Source organism: Colletotrichum chrysophilum (genome assembly GCF_026319265.1).
Source record: "Colletotrichum chrysophilum strain AFK26 chromosome Unknown scaffold_168, whole genome shotgun sequence".
Lineage (NCBI taxonomy): Eukaryota > Fungi > Ascomycota > Sordariomycetes > Glomerellales > Glomerellaceae > Colletotrichum > Colletotrichum chrysophilum.
The window spans coordinates 41551-59921 of record NW_026517455.1 but is presented as its reverse complement, the minus strand read 5'-3'; the positions used below and the strand labels follow the sequence as shown (position 1 = coordinate 59921).

The 18371-nt window shown below is 50.5% G+C and overlaps 2 protein-coding genes and 1 non-coding gene across 3 annotated transcripts; all 3 read left to right on the top strand.

Moving 5' to 3' along the window:
* The first annotated feature begins 1921 nt into the window (after window positions 1-1921).
* COL26b_012239 lies at window positions 1922-2010 on the top strand. The gene has a single exon. It is a non-coding gene; the product is annotated as a tRNA-Gly (tRNA).
* A 7079-nt stretch (window positions 2011-9089) lies between these two features.
* On the top strand, window positions 9090-10016 carry COL26b_012238 (uncharacterized protein; the record flags this gene model as incomplete). Its single annotated transcript, XM_053184884.1, has 2 exons — window positions 9090-9967; window positions 10007-10016. 2 exons carry the CDS (start codon window positions 9090-9092, stop codon window positions 10014-10016), a joined length of 888 nt encoding a protein of 295 aa, XP_053031172.1.
* Window positions 10017-16886: 6870 nt separating this feature from the next.
* On the top strand, window positions 16887-17577 carry COL26b_012237 (uncharacterized protein; the record flags this gene model as incomplete). Its single annotated transcript, XM_053184883.1, has 2 exons — window positions 16887-17508; window positions 17537-17577. The coding sequence occupies 2 exons, from the start codon at window positions 16887-16889 to the stop codon at window positions 17575-17577; spliced, it is 663 nt and encodes a 220-aa protein (XP_053031171.1).
* Between the last annotated feature and the right edge of the window lie 794 nt (window positions 17578-18371).

Here is an 18371-nt window from a genome sequence, read left to right as displayed (position 1 = left end):
TGGGAGATTGGGTCTCGTATTGAGCTGCACGCGTCACGTTCGGATTGACACTGTTCATTGAATACGAATACCTACTACCTATTCTGATTGCTCAGTAGGCAGGAGAAGCTGAGTCCACAAATCCCAATTTAGCATTTTTCGCTTTCGATACGAAAACCCTTAACGCGTATTCTTGGCACGTAGCACGCGCCAAATCCCAGCAAGAACGACAAATATCAACAGGATGCCCTAAAACAATAATTAATGAGATCACCTCATGAGAAAATGGGATAGACACTACCAATTTGCCATGGAGAGGCGGTGTAGCTTGACGTCATCACGAAGCGGTATGGACGGCTTCCACACCAGTGTATGAAACCACTATCACGAATCTCATGCTTTGGCAACTCTTTCTTGTACTGACGTCAGAAATACACCACACATCCTGAAACGTTCTCTCTTGTCTGGGTCGTTATACTCTGCGCCAGGGTGGGGTTTGCAGACAATGCAAGTTACTACAACTCGGCTCTCTAGGGATTGCGCTTCAACTCGTCATGTTTTCAAGTCATTGCAACGTTTTTCCTGTGTGGCATCAACCTTGCTCGCTTTTCCAGGCTTCCTCTATGTATCCAACGAACTTCTTCCCCGATACTTGAATTTCAATTACCTGGTATCCCTGGAACACAACAGCAACAGTAGCAACAACAGCAACAACAGCAACGCAGGGCGGCCTGTTTGCGCCAACATGTATAAGATGTTGACCAGCTCGACCTTTCTTTCAAATGGTTGCTTCCTAGCCTTGTTGGCTGGGGGCTTGTTTAGTGACCGCATCAGTCGGGGACAAGAACGATACCATGAAGTTGATATTTAGATGGCTTGTAACATCGCGCGATGAATATTGTGAGACAATTCTCCGAACGTTCAAATTCGCCACGAGATAAGAACCAGAGTGTCGAGACGCGAGCCAATATCGCGAGCCAACACCATAGGTTTAGCGTCAGATACACGACGGACTTCATAATGGCCTTCCAAACCGTGAGCCACAGCTCAATGCCCTTACTTGGATCACCACAATCATGTCCCTCAAGCGCATTCCCATATTCCGGGAATGGAGAGTTCAAAACGGGTTCAAAAAAGGGGACCGAGCGGGTCGACGGAAGGTGAGGGCGTTGCGCTGGCTCCGACGACCTCCGGCGCGGACTGCTGCTTCTCCTCAGAGATGAGGTCAAATGCGTCCATGCACAGGCGAGCTAATCATACTCAGCTATTCTATCGCCTTCGGAAGGAGGACACGTTGTCTCGATTCTCGCCCGCTATTGTTGGAAGAGAAGTGCGCTGCCTTGGATCTCAACATTGGCTGGTTTGAAGGTCGGGCAGATTGGCACGCTACGTACGATGGTCATTGGAACGCCAGCTTTAGCCGATGCTGCACCCCGACGCTCTGGGTAGAGGCGCCCGTTTATCAATGCTTGGAACATTACCAAGACCAGCCTCAAAAGTCTCAACCTTGGCAACGGCGGCCGCCTTGTGATGGTCAACGAGCCACTCGGACCACAGAAAAATGCCCTGTGATTTTACAGACAATTGAGCGAGCAACGTCGTCGAATTGAACCCAAATCGCATTGATAAATACCCCTCCATCTGATGTCACGCCGTCCCCGGCGCCGGTACTTTCGCGCCGTGTCGGCGTCAATCACATCAGTCTGTCACATGAGACGAATTTCACAATGATCAGATGGATGCACCAATGAAACGACAATTACCATAAGATCAAGAACAAACTTAATCTGTTTAATACTAAGGTAAAATGCTGATGAATTACTCGCATGCAGGCGATTTTCGATGCCGAAAGTGACATCAAGGTCAACCTACGTGTCCCACTGTGGAGCATGCCCTACATAGGTATCCTATGAACGGTTCTTCACAATAACAAATCAGCAGAGCATTCTTAGTGTAGCGGTTATCATCCCAGCCTTCCACTTCTAAGGAAAGCGTCAGCTGGGGACCGGGGTTCGACTCCCCGAGGATGCATTAATTTTGCTGCTTGTTTTAGTTGCTGCTTTGTCTCGTCCATTTGATATCGATGTTTTTAATGCGATTTGGCAGAGCATTGATCTTTGCCTTCATCCGGAGGGCTGAAGCGGGATCCGTTTGGTCTACGGGAAAAGAATCCTAAGGGGGTCCGTGCACGTCAGCGCCCCTTCGGCGGTTGGTCGACGTAGCGCGGGATAAGAAGAGGAGGTAAGCGCGGGCAGGAAGGAGGCCGGGTGATGGTAACGGTCAGGGCGGCAGGCGCGGGCTTTCGCTCCGGGAGTTTCGCTGCAGACGCTGGCTTCAGCGTCCACAGTGTCTAGTGCTTTCTCTGTCGCATTCATTATTTCCATTACCTCTGTCTTATCTCTCCATGTAATCCTCTGTATGTTGTCTCTGTATGTTGTCTCTCTATGTCGTCTCTATTTAGCGCCGTTACCTACGTCTATAAATCGCTCACACCACATCTCGCTCGATATAATGGGCGCTACCAAAGCCGTATGTACGCAAGAAAATTGGTTGTCACGCATCCTCGGGGACACGAACCCTTGTCCTTGGTTTTGCCGATTTCTGCATACTCGCCAGCTTAGCGACGAAGAGTGCAGGGACGACAGGGACGACAGGGACGACACCTAGAGACGACACCTGGAGACGACACCTGGAGACGACACCAGCGGACGACACCAGCGGACGACACCAGCGGACGACACCAGAGGGTAACACCAGAGGACGACACCAGGGGACAGCGTCCGGAGACAACACCAGAGAACGAAACCGAAGGACGACACCTAGAGACGACACTAGAGGACCACCCAGAGGGTAGAGACGGCAGGAACAACCAACAATACAAAGACATTGGGAAAGGCATCAATTGAAAACGCATCCGCATAGGATAGACTGACCAATGTCCATAGCCGAAGCCTCGCAACGCTGTCACGTCTTCCCTATCATTGCGTAGGAATACATCGAGCTAGGCGATATGGTTCGGGGTCAAATAGGAAGATACTTCGGCGCCCCGGAAATCCGTTGCTTTTGCTACTTTTCCACAATTCTGGTTCCCTTTCCCCCTCGCAATTCTCGGGGACAAAGCAATGACGACGTCTTCGTAACTATGGACATGTTGAGAGACGAGTGATTTCGATTGCACGGCGGGGTTGTAGAGATGCTTATCATTTCATTTGATTCCCCTGAAATGATGACCAAGCGTGGCTATTAATGTCAATTGTTGTATGCCGACCGCCTTCACTCAGATGCGAACTGAAAACCAGCATTATCTTGGAGCACCTCCGTGGTAAGCCTGACCTTTATTTCCGTTAATATGGTAGCTGTAGAGACAGTCGAGCTAGCGAGAAGCGCAACTTGTAGTAGAGGAATGTGCTGTATTGATTTTGGCAGGACATGTAGCCGCTGGGCCGCGTTTTCCAGAAGAGGTAGATCTTCTTAAGCTAACTGAGCCGAGGCTCTCCCGTATTGAAAGCTCACACTGGGTACGGCAGCTAGACGAGTAAGTTCTGTCACCTGGCCGACCCAGTTATGGATTGCGGCTAGGGATTATTGGTCTGGACCAGCCTCGACACTGGGAGGGATCTCAGTATCGAGCCTTTTGGAGTTGTCTTTACAGCCTCGACGCGGGCTAAGGGGATGAGGTATCGTCCACTTGTACTGACTTATTGCTTTCTCGGATATCGCCCCGTAACAGGAGCTGTTAATTATTGTGTACCATCTTACAGGGTGGGCTATGAAAATTCCTCGACATAGCAGAGTAGCCGTGCAGGCTGTCATGATTACACTTTGCGCTCAAGCGCAGGCACAGCATTGTGCTCGGGATTATTACTCTTTCCGATTGGCCCTGACTACCCTGTTGTCGAACCTGTTAGAATCAGGAGTTTCTTGACGCGGGGTGTCGGTCGTATCCGCTTGAGAACTTCAACAGGCTCGGGTACTTATTCCGTGTGCCCAACAAGACTGGCTGCGTTTGGTCTATGTAAGATAAATGGTGGGTCGACGGGAAAGAACTGCGCAGCCTGCTTCGGCTTGGCGGTTGCTACGCCGCTGATGCCCCGGCATTCGCAGCTCCAGCCTGTTTATATCTTCTCTTATGATCCATCCAGATTGGTGAGCGTGGTTTCCCCTTTGCATGCACTTCCGTCATTCTATCTTCGGCAGCATGTCAGTCTATCGAGTTATCGGCCTCCCCACGGGCTTGTCCAAGGCCAGTACAAAGGAGATACTCGATGAGCTCTTTGGCACAAAGACACAGACGATAGTCCGCTCTCTGAGTCTGTACCCCCACGCGGACTACCTGGTTGCGATTGTCATGTTCTTCCCTGTGCCGAGTCCTTTGCTGAAAGGGCGCTCCTGGAAATTCGACAAGGTCCTGTCATTCGAGGGCCGAGCGCGACGTGTCCGGGTTGAAATCGACACGACCTTTCTCGGTTTCACTCCCTTGAATGTTGTCGAGGACACTCATGATAGCAGGATTGACTGCGTTGTCGTCAGTGAATTTGGCAGTCACTCTTTTGAATCTTGGAAAGACGGGGTTGGTCAATTCATGTGGCTGGTGGACGATGATACAGCGTTCCCCCCAAACGTCCGCGTTCTGCTTTACGGCTATCACGCCTCACTCCGCGGGAGCGAGTCATCCCAGAATCTCACCGACTTGGGCGATCAACTTGCCATCTCAGTCCGGAGTATACGGCCTTTGTCCCACACTCCAACGCAGTCGAAGCCTCGGCCTATCGCGTTCATGGCTCACGGCCTAGGGGGGCTGGTTGTCAAGGGAGCCATCTATAGCTTGGCAAAGAAAAATGATTCCAACGCCCAATACATTTGCGGCTTTGTATTCTTCGGTGTTCCCCATCAAGGGCTACTGGTCAAGCCCTGGCTTCGCCTGATCAAAGAGCAGCCAAGTCGGCAGCTTTTGGAGAACCTCAAGCCAGGGTCACCTTACCTAAAAAGACTAGACCAGAGCTTCCAAGACGCCATGACTTTCAAGGGCTTGAAAGTGGTCAGTGTTCTTGAGGAAATGAACACACAGGACACGCAGAAGAATAGCAGCGGAGCCGTGGGGCGGACTGGAGATGGAGAATTGCTGGTTCCGATGGGCTCGGCTCTGGGTCACTGGCCAAAGTCCGTGTCTCTGGGTCAAGTGGCCATCAATCGCAACCATGACAGCCTCCCGAAGTTCCGGGGCCGCTTTGACGAAGACTACCAAACATTCAAACACTGCTTACAAGACATGTGGGCAACTGCAGTTGAAGATGTCCAAAGAAGATTTGGAGCCGACAGGAAGCCAACCAATTCGAACATACCCCTCTTGCAGGAGAGGTTACGAGAAGCTTTGCCAGAAAAGGATCTGCCCGTTGGACTGATACCGATTTGGCCGGATCCACATAACGAGAACGCAATCGATATTCCAACAGATGTGGACCTAATTGCCATCCATGGTATTGGGGGCCACGCTGTCGAGACTTGGACTTGTGGCGATAGATTCTGGTTGCGGGACTTTCTGACATTGGATTTCCCTAGAGCCCGCGTGTTGACCTTTGGTTTCGACGGATCGGTAGTCTTTAACACCTCCAAATCTAGCATTACCAACATTGCAAACCAGCTACTATCTGGCATTCAGCAGCTGCAAAGAAGCAAAGCCGAATCGATCGAGCGGAAACTTATATTCGTTTGCCATGGGATTGGTGGGGTAGTCTTCAAGCAGGCCATGATCATGGTTTGCGAGGGTGAAAGCCGCTACAATGGGCTCGGAAAGTCCGTGGCGGGTGTCATATTCCTCGGCACACCGCATAAGAAAGCCGACATTGGCTACTGGTCGGACCTGCTGAAGAGTATTGCCCTTCTCCAAGGCCATCAGCAGAACCTGTTGTCCAGCCTTGAGGAAAGAGCCATTGAGCTGGGATCTATTTGTTCGGGTTTCGAGGAAAGTGGTATGCCGGCGGGCCTACAGGTGTTCAGCCTGTTTAAGAAACATGTCACGGAGAAATTACGGTCTTTGGTAGGCTACTCAAACACTTGTCGTTACCTGTTGAGTAATTCCCACTAATACATGTCTTGCAGGTCGTCGACAAGTCCTCAGCCATTCTCCATTTGCCTGCAGAGACTACTCTTCCACTGAACGCGGATCATGACAACATGTCAAGACATCCCACAAGGTCCAGCCTCAATTATTCCACAATCTTCAGTTGCATTGCTGAGTTGGTGGATAATATCTCAGGAAAACCTGAACATACCTGTGCGTAAAGGCACCACACGGTCCCGGTCCAGCTTATCGATACTCTGGGATCGCTCAGATAGCTAACGTCTAAGAGCAAGCAGTCTTCAACTCATCGCAACTCCGCTTTCTATCAAATCTGAGAGCCATAGACTCGGAAAGGATCCTATCGCTTATTCCCGTTTACTCCAATAAGTCATCCAAGTGGCTGCTTGAACATCCCGATTTTCAATCGTGGACTGGGCGACAAGGCCTCCGAATTACTTGGCTTCATGGGCCACCCGGCTCAGGCAAGACGATGCTCATGAGAGGCGTTGTCGCTCACCTGATCGAGCAAAGCGAGTCATCCACAGACATCTTGATTCAAAAGCCGCTATACTTCTTTTTTGACGATAAGGACTCTACACGGAATACATCGTCTGCTTTTGTGCGCTCCGTTCTGAGTCAGATTCTTGTTGATGCACGCACGTCGTATCTCATCAAGCATCTGGAGGGTCGTGATTACATAGAGGATGCGCAAGTGGATGACAATCTCTGGGTATGTCTTTCGACTGTCATTGAGAGATCACGAGGAATTGTGTTTCAGTTTGTTGTCGACGCGGTTGATGAAGTGGGTCGTAGCAGTGTCGGCGAAACAACTACAATCCTCGACAGAATCAAGCACCTCATCACCCAGGACCTGAGTGGTCGGGTTAAAATGATACTCTCACACCGCGAGATGCCGCAGAATGAGTTTCTGGAGATGGATGTTGCGACAATCAATGTCGACAACGATCTTAATTGGCAAAGTGTTCGATCTTTCGTCCGCCGTCAAATACGAAGATGTGGCCAGAAATCGCACATTTCAGCCAATACCAGAGATGTCGTGGAAAACAAGATCATGGAGATTTCTCGGGGGAACTTTCTGCATGCTAGACTTGCATGGGACCAGTTCTTTGAGGGCATGACAAGCTGGTCCCGGCATCAGATGCACAAGAGCCTGGATCAGCTCAGTGCAATCTCCAACGGTCTGAATTCAGCCTGCTGCAAACTCCTGAGCAGCATCCCGAGAGCGCACCGGAGTAAGGCCAAGGCCTCTTTCGCCATTCTCCGAATCAGTAAAGAGAAGCTAACGTCTCGCCAACTTGCATTTCTTGCCACTTTACACACCCAAAAGACTGATACGCGACCGTCACTGTCTGAACTCCAGTCTCAGAGTACTGAGTTTGAGAACTATCTAGCTGAGGCATGTGGACACCTCGTCAGAAGAGCCGGTGATGGTTCGGTCGATTTCAACCACCTTTCTGTCAAGGACATATTCACGGACAGTATGAAGGATCTCTCGCCAGAGGAGCAACAAGTCATTTCGCCTTTTGAGGTCTCAGAGGCGGATGCGCATGCCATGATACACACTTTGTGCATGTCTATCTTCCAATTGGAGAACCGACAAGTAGAAAGCTGGCGCGAAGTTTTGGGAGATGTGCGCCAATCTCAGAATGAACTGAGAGGCTCATTCGCCTGTGTCTTGCTATCTCACGACCAAAAAGACAGACTGGCCGAATTGGGAGCTGCTCGCATCCAGTCATTCGCCAAAACGCCTTGCTTCACTTACGCACTCCGACACTACATCAGTCATTATGAAGCTGCGACGCCCAGCTCCCATGCCGATAGCGCACTTGTCTCGTTTATGGCTACTCGACAAGCGTACTACTTCCACAGTATGTGGTTAGCGATCCGCAACAAGGACAAAGACTACCATCTGGAAAGGGCCATCCCAGCGCATATGGAGCCCGAAGACCAAAGTGATAGCTCCAAGTTATTAAAAAGTACAGCCTTATTTCGGGTTCTGGCCCGAGGAGACTGTCCACGGATCGTGAAGGGTCTCGTGGCTGAAAGTGCCAACGTCAATCATGCAGCCAGCTTTGACGACGAACGCGTCACACCTTTGTCGTGGGCTATCATCTGCGGACGGAAAGATTTGTTTTGCACCCTCCTGCGCAATGAGGACATTCAGATTAATTACAGCCCACACGGTTCTCGTTCGCCACTTCACCATGCAGTTCGCTGCATTGAAGATGTATTCTACGCACAAAGGTTGATAGATCATCCCCACATCAATGTCAACGTTCTTTACGCATCTGCCACACCGCTTCATGCGGCGCTCGGTTGGGAGAACAGACCGGGAGTCGACGCACTTTTAGCTCATCCAGATATGGATATTGGCATTCAAGATTCACATTCGGAGACTCCCTATCTTAAGGCGTTTAAGCATAAAATATGGGGACCGTTCCTGTCAAAAATAATGACGATGGTCCCTCGAGGAACCTTCTCCATGCCAATTCCTGGGACCAGTCAGCTGCTCGCTGCCGGTAGACACGGCTGGACGGATGCCGAGGAGATGTTTCTAAAGGAGTTCCCCGCCCAGGTGCTCACGCAGGATCCAGACACAAAAATGCATGTGTTGGCGCACTACGCGTTCTTTGGCCATCGAGAGAAGTTGCTCTGGATCATGAACCGTCTTCCAACCCAGCGCGTCTCATTACGCAGCGAAGTGGACCACTACGACCTTCTTCATCTGTGTGCAAATCACAACTGGGAAGACATTGTGCATATGATGCAGCGGAAGTATCGTCTTCCGTCTCTTTCTTCGGACCATGTGGGAAGAACACTTCTGCATTGGGCCGTGGAATACAATTGGGATATCGACAAGATGAATCTCAGTCAGTACCGTGTGGCTGATCTCAATAAGAAAGACCGCAACGGGTTGACAGCAGCTCACATCGCCGTCACAAACAGGAACATGGCCGCCTTAGAAACCTTAATTGCTTCGGGGGCAAGTTGCTTAGAAAAGAACAACGCTGGCATGTCACCCGCCCACATGGCCGCCGATCAAGGCTACTGCGCTGCCCTTAAATACTTCATACGCATACATCATGCCGACTTTGGGATCACTCGTACAGGCGCTAGCCTCCTGCACCCGATCTCTCTGTGGGTCGACGGAGCTATGATCTGTCACTTCGTTACTTCGCGAAGCGTGGCGATAAATATCAACTCCGTAGACCGGGAGCGCCGCACTGCGCTACACTACGCGGCCATAGCCAACAACGCGTCTGCGGTCGAAGCGCTTGTTGTGCTAGGTTGTAGCATCAATGGACGCGACAAAAATGGCAAATCACCTATTTACGAGGCTATCCGCGGCGGCGGCGCTGACACCGCTTTGCGGCTGTTACACCTTGGCGCCGACTGGCGAGCCACAGACGCGTTTGGCCAGACGTGCCTGCACCTTGCTCTCCGATACAATAGCGAAATCCTTGTTTCGCGCTTCCTGCGGCTAGGCATGAACATCGGCGCCGTAGACCGGTTCGGAATGACACCGCTTCATCGGGCGTGCGGCGCGGGCAATGTAGACCACGCCCGCGAGCTTCTTCACAGGGGAGCGGCGTGGGATGCGCGGAACATGCATGGGCGCTCACCACTAGAGCTGGCCGTGGAGGCGAGGGCCAAGAGCACCGTAGAGACGGTGGTGTCGTGGATGTTGACACTTCGGAGGGCGCAAATCCGCGGAAGTCAACGCAGGATAAGTCGATACTTCGACAGTGCACTCAAGCTGGCCTGTGAGCTGGAGCTGGATTCTACACGTATCGGCAGCATACTGAAGGAGGCCGGTGCAGATATCGACTACAGCAAGGTCAACGTTGAGAGGGTGTATCTGGTTGGGCCGACAGCAGAGAAACGTGATCCTCTTGTTCCTCGAGGGTATGGACTGCACAACCCATTCGACAACCCGTTCAACAGCGGTCCTTAGTCCAAAATCTCAGACAATGACAGTAGTCATAGCGGATACAACGGCTGTTAAGTGCTGGATGGTGTCAGTGGATGCGGACTTCCTAGGTAGACAGAGCAGTATCATATGATGTTTGCATTGAATCTATTTCTGTCTATATCTACCTATAGATGAAAAGGTGTATTGTAAAAAAGAAATGGTGTTCGTCTCACCAAGATATTCCTGTTCCGTTTTGTTGAAGTGCCGCTCAAGAGCTATAAAAAGAAGTAGCAAAGATGAATCTTCCGCGCATTTGCCTACATTGAGTAGTAGTTGAGAATTCATCCAAAATGTAAGATTAAGCCCGCGAAGTTTTCTTGCTGAAGTCCTGCCACCTGGTCCTGTTCGATTGTCATAACGGGATGCATTACGCTACGCTAATAATTTCGGGGATAAGAATCCTTCAATGGTAATAATAATGGTGTAATTCGCAACCATTCTCAGGGATTACATGCAATGGCGTATTGCGCATGGCCCCGCAGTAAGGCGTGCTCTTCGCAGCCCCGGTATGGCTTCAAACCTGCGGGATCGGAACACATCTTTGGAGAAAATGCAGGGGTGGAGACTATAAACCTCACGGGGAATCTTGGATGTCTTGCAGACAGCCACACTTCCAATACCACCAGCTTCATCCCAGGGCACTAAGTAATCAGTGTCTTCCGTCGTCGATTCGATACGCAGCCGGTTTCCACCAATATGGGCGAACAAGCCCGGTCAACGAGTGGTGTCAATGAGTCTGGGGAAGGAAAGCCGATCCTCCGAATCGCTCATCGAAAGATTGACAAGAGGCTCCTGCTATGGTACTCATTCGTGTACCTTATTATGCGAATTCATGTCAGCAATATTAGTAACGCAGCCATCATTAACCTGGAAGAAGGTACCGGCATACGAAAACAGCTTGGAAATCTGTCAAGTTCGCAATGGGCTTGGGCACTAAGTATTTTCTACTACCCTTACATGGTCTTTGAGCCGCTCGCGACGCTTGCTCTGAAACGATTCTCACCATCTATTTGGATGAGCCGAATTATGATCACATGGGTATCTCGGGACTTCAAGACTGGAGAAGATATCGCTGACACACTCAATAGGGAATCATCTCAATGTGTCAGGGAGCGACTCAGAACTATGCCGGAATTCTGGCTTGCCGTTTCTTTCTCGGACTGGCAGAAGCTGGCTTCTATCCTGGAGTTTTGTATCATCTCAGCTTCTGGTATCCGACACAAAAGCTTCCCCTGAGAATCGTACGTGCATTCAAGTCGTCGCTGAGGTCAATGCTAACTCCTTGAAGGGGTTCTTTTACGCCTGTGGGATGTTTTCAGGGACCATCAGCGGTCTTCTAGGTAACTGCCAACCATGAATTACATTAAGAGCGTTGATTAACAGTCTACAGCCTATGCGATTTCTTTCATGAATGGCGTTGGCGGCCTTGCTGGCTGGAGATGGGTACGTATGCAGCGATTGAAGTATTGGGGCGTGGACTAATCCGACGACAGCTCTTCATTCTTGAAGGCATTCCGGCTATCCTTTGTGGGATTTACACCTACTTCTTCCTTCCCAACTGCGAGTTGACTATGATCTTGCTATCTCTTTACCCAGCATTGCTAATACAATTCTAGACCCAGAAACAGCCAATTTCCTCACAGAATCCGAAAGAGACATCGTTCTCGCCGACCTTCCCGAGCAAGCACCAACAATGAAAGCTAAGACCATCAACTTTGAGCAAGTTAAAGAACTCTTCCGCAGCTCTACTTTCATACCATTCTTGATGATCTGGATTACTCATGGAATCGGAGGATGGGGTATCTCCTTCGTCTTGCCAACCGTCATTTATGAACTCGGCATATCTAACACGGCCATCTCGCAAGTCATGACAATGGTATGAACGACCCAATCGACGGACGTCTCAATGCTGATGTTTCATAGCCACCCTTCACCTTGGTCTTTGTCATTCTTCTATCGCTCGCCTTTCTCGTTCATACTCGGAGACTGAGCCCTTGGGTTGCTGGTCTCGGGTTAGAGGCAGCTCAAATTGTTTGTTACGTGCTGCTAATCACAGTGAAACATCCCATTGCCAAGTACATATTCGTCATGATTGCAACTGCCGCATCGCAAAGCTTCTTTGCTATCATCTGGCCAGGTAAAAACTAATACTGGATGGCAAGTTCAAAATACTGACATGGGCTTATCCAGAGAGGATTCGAGCAGCGAAGGGGACTACGACTGCAGGTCTGGCAATTGGTCTCACCAACGTAAGCGCCCAACTTTTGGAACAATCAGATACTACAACAAGCTTACCATATGACTTGCAGGCATCGTGTCAGCTCATGGGTATAGTCGTACGTATATCCCTTTCTATTGTGTTTATCAGAGAAGATTCTAAAGTGTGTTGAAGGGTCCGCAAATCTACCAGCCCAAGTTTGGCCCGAGCTACCGCATCAGTTATTCCTGCTCCATAGGTCTTCTGTGCGGAACACTTTTGTCTGTTTCCAGTGCATGGTTCTTCGTCGCAAAAGAAGATTAGAAAGATGGTTCTGCGCATAGTGGCTCGGATGCGACTCCAGAGGAGCAAACTCAAAGCCAAAAACCCGTAGAATATATGGGTTAGCCTAATTCCGTTAGTAAGATTCCCATGAAAAGCAACCGAGTTCATGCCTTTGTTCATCCGCCACTTCTCATACAGTGATATTACCATAGCCTCAAGGAACCCCATGCCATGAAAGTTGGTCCAGAACTCAGGAGGGCCCTTGCGGTTGAGGAACCTGCTATGGGCTGTGCCGCCTATCCAGTTCCCGCAGCGAGAATCTTTACACCATGAGACATGCTTCAGCCACTCATCCGTATGCAAACCGTACGAATATGGATCAGTCAGTGTACCAATCCAAGGCGCTGGGCCTTTGAGATAGCTTGTGCTCATGCGCATGATTGAGAGACGTCCCTTCGACCTAATCCATTTGTAGGTTGTATGGCACCCAGAACAGCAATACGTATTGGAGTGAACATTACACCTTGTGACTGGAATTGGCTCATGTTCATTAACCACCTTCGCCTCGATACGTGTTGAGCTCCCCGGGTAGAATATCTTTGACATAAGACACTCGACACATATATCTCCTGTCTGTATGTCTGACAGGCGCATGGGCCTGGACTTGTGGAAGCTTTGGAGAAGCTTTCCGTCGTTGTACTTGACATGGGGGCAGAGATCACCCTCGCGAGTTGCATCGGCAGAAAGATCATTGAGCTTTCCTGCCAAAACGTCCCAACTTATGCTGGCATCATTCACATCGTCGACGTCTAGCACAGGTATTAAGCAGATGAGGTTGAATTCGAAACCATCTCTCCCGAACCTAGCTTGAGTCAGCCTCCCAGGCATTGCCGCACACGATGTGCAATGCATCTCTGTCTCATTCTTAGGGTTGGAGAACACTTTCCGCCAGTTCACGTCAATGTGAGGGCAGATTCTCATACGCCCTTCGTGCAAGATGCATGATCTATTCAGGTAGTTCGCGATGCCGCTGCGCCTCATTCGAGGCGAGAATTTCGTTACAGTGTGGTAATCAAGACAGCCGTGGCACCACAACCGGTGGTAATACTCACGGCGCAGCCAGGGATCATCCTTGGTTCCAATGAACATATTTCCAACGAGCATGTGGATTCCGGTGAGCGGATGCGTAAAGCCTCCCCACGCACTGAAGCAGGACTTGCATAAACTATCGTACTTCAGCCGAGGGAGTACCATTCTCTGGAAGTAACGTTTGGAACCGGCATTTTCGGGGAACCGAAAGCCAACATATGTGTTTTCGGGACTCTCTTGCATGTAACCGAGAGCAAGACTTGCATAGTCTAAGCGCTCGTGGTATCTAGAGAACTTGTTGTCGTGGAAAATTCGATAAAAGACCGATGCCGCCTGGCGTAGGCAGTACAGATCGATGGGTCGGAGCAAGCCCATAATTTGGAGAAGCAGCTCGTCAGGCAGACGGAAGATGGGGGAATCTTGGTGGGGATTCCATGGAAGCGCGCGTTCTTCTACTGGTTCAGGATGTGTGTCAGCCTTACATCTATTCTTCCCTGGCAATTTGAGGGCTTGGGGGTAGACAGCCAACCTCCTGTCTGGGGCCGAAGCCGTAACAAGGCTAGTATGAGTGCTATGGCACGGTACATGGCTGTTCCATGAATCCTTCGTGCCCACCCAGTTGACAAGATCCGAAATAATGATGGTGACGGGAGAAATGGGATCGCCACAGAAGTCAAGAGCGGCCTACTTGGCGAAGAAAAGAATTTTCTTTCTAGATCATGCGCACCAGTAGTTCCAAAAGGTATCGCGAATCCAGTCTTTCTTATTGGCCATCCATGAACGTCACCGGGTATAGATACACAAAACACCTTGGAATCTCTTGTGGATACCTGAATGCTGATGAGGAAGCTACTGTCTACATTAATCGGCAATTTTTCCAAACTTTGTACCAATTGTAGATTGAAGCTCGGGCTTTCGAAGCACGTTGTGCTTGACATAAGACTTTGTTGAATGACTTGAAGATTGAGCATCTTGATGGAAGTTCTGTCGATTCGGACATGGTGCATCTCGTTGGACGTCAAGGTCGGGCTGCAGTTGCCCCGAAAACAAAGCCTATGAGAACACAAGGTGCTTTGCAAATCTAGCGGCTGATTTTGAAGGACTCCGCAGGGTTTTGAACACAGGCAAGCCATCTTACGGGTGTGAACCTCACCACCATATCTACATCCGAGCATTGCACTGTACTCCTTTTGAATTTGGGGCACGCAGAAACTAGATGTGGCATGTGAGAAAATGAGATCTTCTTGCACAGAGACACCTAACATGTCTATCATGGCCCATTTGAGACCCTGTTGCCGGCCCGACGTTGGGACATTGCCATCGGATGAAGCTCTACCCCGTCCCGAATCAGGCGTTGAATCATTCACCTAACAGACGAGGCCTTTTTCGGAGTCATTTTGATCTACGCATCACCGAATACGGGTAAGGAACTCTTCATTCAAAGTCATAACAGTAAAGACTCAGACACGGTAACACAATCGTTCTTCAATCTCAGGTGATACAAGACCCGAATATGATGAACCCAACATATCCCCGTGCCGTGAAGCCTGCCAAGCCGTCTTGGCATAGTTGATCCGTAGGGTTCACGCTCATCTGAGCCTCAGCCGTCCCAGCATGGGTATAGTGCCATCGCGTACAAGAAGAGGAGAGAGGGTTGGAATAGGATAATGCCTGAATCACGCTACATTTGATGGGGAAGTATTTCTCGACAAAACTGAGACGTCTCTGCGCCACGGTCACTCCGTATCTCGATTCAGCGACCCGACCCTCCGGTGCGGCCCGTTTTCGACCCTCGGCCGGACATCAGGTGCTCGGCCGGGTAGACTTGCATGCAAAAGTGAGGTACCCGCGGGGTTCCTGCGTGGTCCGCGTGGTTGGGTTGGCCCAAACGGGCCGAGGATCTCATCTGAAGCCACCACAACAGGGGAAGATCTGCTGTATCCGTTCTTGTAATGGTATGGTGCCGCAGATTGCACGGAGATTTGCTGCTGAGACAAATCTACATCTCTGGGAGCTTGGCAAAGAATCACATGACATTTGCTTTTTCACTTCACTCTTGATTTCCCATCGAGGCGCACCCAGTTGTCACTCAATATGGCCCGGGCATGATCATCACCTTGGTGGATGTTCGGAAACAAGAACTTAAGGAATGTTTTTGCCTGCCGGCGCATGTTTTTTTTCCTCTTCTCATAGCATACCCGGCGTACAATTCCCAAATGATTCCATGTTCACCATCGCACTTCGTTGTGGCCAACAAAAGTACTGGCTCGAAAACGCTCCGATAATCTGTGTTGTGGATCTCTTTTCACTCACTTTGAGAATTGTATGTGAGATGAAAACGATTAAAGATCTTCGAGATGCCCTACCTGCTTACCAAGGGATCACTATTTCCCTCGCCAGTTTGTCACCAACGTTGAAGCAGCATGTGGACCTCATGAAAGACATTGTCTTGAGTTCTTGGGAGGGGATCTGAGACCCATCACAGGCAAAGCTCAATGAGCCCCTGGAATCCTCAGAGCCTTATGAGCGAGCCGCTTTGGGAAATCCGCGCATATGTCTCAGACCCTGATTTTGAGCCAGTATGTTTTTGGTTTGGCTTCATCCCCGTCGGGTCGGCCGAGTCAGACATGGGATTCCGCACTGTTCGATACTGTCAACATCGGATTTCATGTGCCCGTCTGGGATACATGTTTCGAACATTCAACTCTTGAGACAGTGAACTTGCTAAACTGGTGATGGGGAATCTGTTTTCGAATCATTTTCGTGTCCCTAGAGCTCCATACTGACCATACTGATGATCTTGCTGGGTATTCTATCTTGTTGCAACTACATCTGGTTACTTGGGGCGTTAATCGCTCCTTGGTCTGCGACCATGGTGTTTGAATAACACCCCTTTCCTAAGACAGCATCGTTGCCGTCCCCATTCGATCTTGTCTCCGTGGATGTAAGTCACCTTGATTTCACGCTTTGCATATCGATACCAACAGTGAGCTGTAGATGCTGAAGAATTGGTGGTAGTGTGGCGGCATTAAGTGTCGAGACATGGCTTGAGTATCACAGCTGAGGTTTCAGTGCCGCAGCTAATATGATTGCGGTCGATGATAATAAACAGAAGACTTAGTATTGTGAGTTATATATATGAGAGTGCTGAAGAACCTGGACTTTGGACTGTGCCCCAACTTCGATATCGACAACAGCCTCCCTTGCGCATTGTCCAGTCTTCTTCTATGCGGCCCCCGGATACTATCGACCGGTTCACACACCTGACCTCACCAGACATCATGTACTCTCCTCCCTATTCGATCGGCGGCCACCGCAGTATCTCCCACGAGAACCGTTCTGTTTCCCGCGAGAATCGTTCCGTCGCCCGCCAAATCACCCGCCAACTCTCACAAGACAGAACTCCTCGCAACATGTCCCACGGCACCTCCCACAGAAGCTCCTCCCAGTCCTACGGCAACTCCAAAGATGCTTCGCGCAGCGACCCCCGCAGGCGATCCCATAGCATCTCCCACCAGGTCTCCCGCACAATTTCTCATGATCCTACCTGCGACATCTGCAACGACGCCACGTCTTGCCACAAGTGCAGACAAGGCTCCGTTGGCACTTCTCACAGCTCCTCCAGCGATGTCTCCCGAACCTTCTCCCACACCATACCGCAGAGCACCTCCTACACCACCTACAGCGGCGGTGACTCACGCATCGGCTCGGGCGACTTTTCCAAGAGCTTCTCTCAGAGCCTTCTCTATGGCGGCTCTTCGCACAAGGACCATGAAGGTCCCTCCAACGATGCCTCGAACGCGATGGCTGAGAGCTATTCACGCGACTTCCCACAGAGCACCTCATACGCCACTCGTGGAGGGAACTCCCATCACGACTCAACCGACTTCTCCCAGGGTAGACGTCAGAGCTCCCTTCAGAGCTTTCACAGGTCATCTTATGACGGTCATGGAGATGTTCCTAAGGCATTGAACTTTGCCCCCAAGAGTTCATCGCATATGGTTTCGGAGAGCTTTTCGCCCGACCTGCCTCAAAGTCCCTCCTGGGAGATTCGGACCGACTTCAATCCTCACGGCTCTGGCAACAACGATACTTCTCATGAAGCCTGCTGTGATATTTGCAGCGGAGGTTCCAGTAGTTCCTCCAATGAGGCATCTAACCACGTCACTCACGTCTCCCGCGATGGAGGTGGAGGTGGTGGAGGCGGCTTCTACGAGGACTGGAGTAATCACTCTCATCGACCGCAAAGCCCGACCCACGACAGGGCTCATAACATCTCTGGTATCATCGTCGGGGATAGGTCAGCCAAGGTGACCGGAGATGCACCCACACACAAGACCAGGGATGTCGACGGACCCACGAGCAACACATCCGGCAAAGTGTCCACCACGACGCACACCACCTCCAACAACGGGACCCCCAACGTTTCTGGCAACACCTCTACCCATGGGCACCCTAAGAGACATGATGGTCCCCATGGAGCCTCCAGAGACGTCACCAACAACAACTCTCGCGAGCAAACCGACGGAGGTCATGTTGTGCACCACAATCACGAGCATAGACCTAGTCCAAAAGGCTTTCTTCAAGGCATTACCGAGGATAGCGAGAGTACCAGAAGTCACAGCAATGAGTCTCACAGCCATCACCATCACCATTCTAAGCATAGCCACAGAGATGGTGGGCACAGCACTGTCTCGGATAACCCCGGTTCTGAGCGTAACAACACGGCCATCAGCCACCACAACGTCCCGGGCAGCAACACCCAC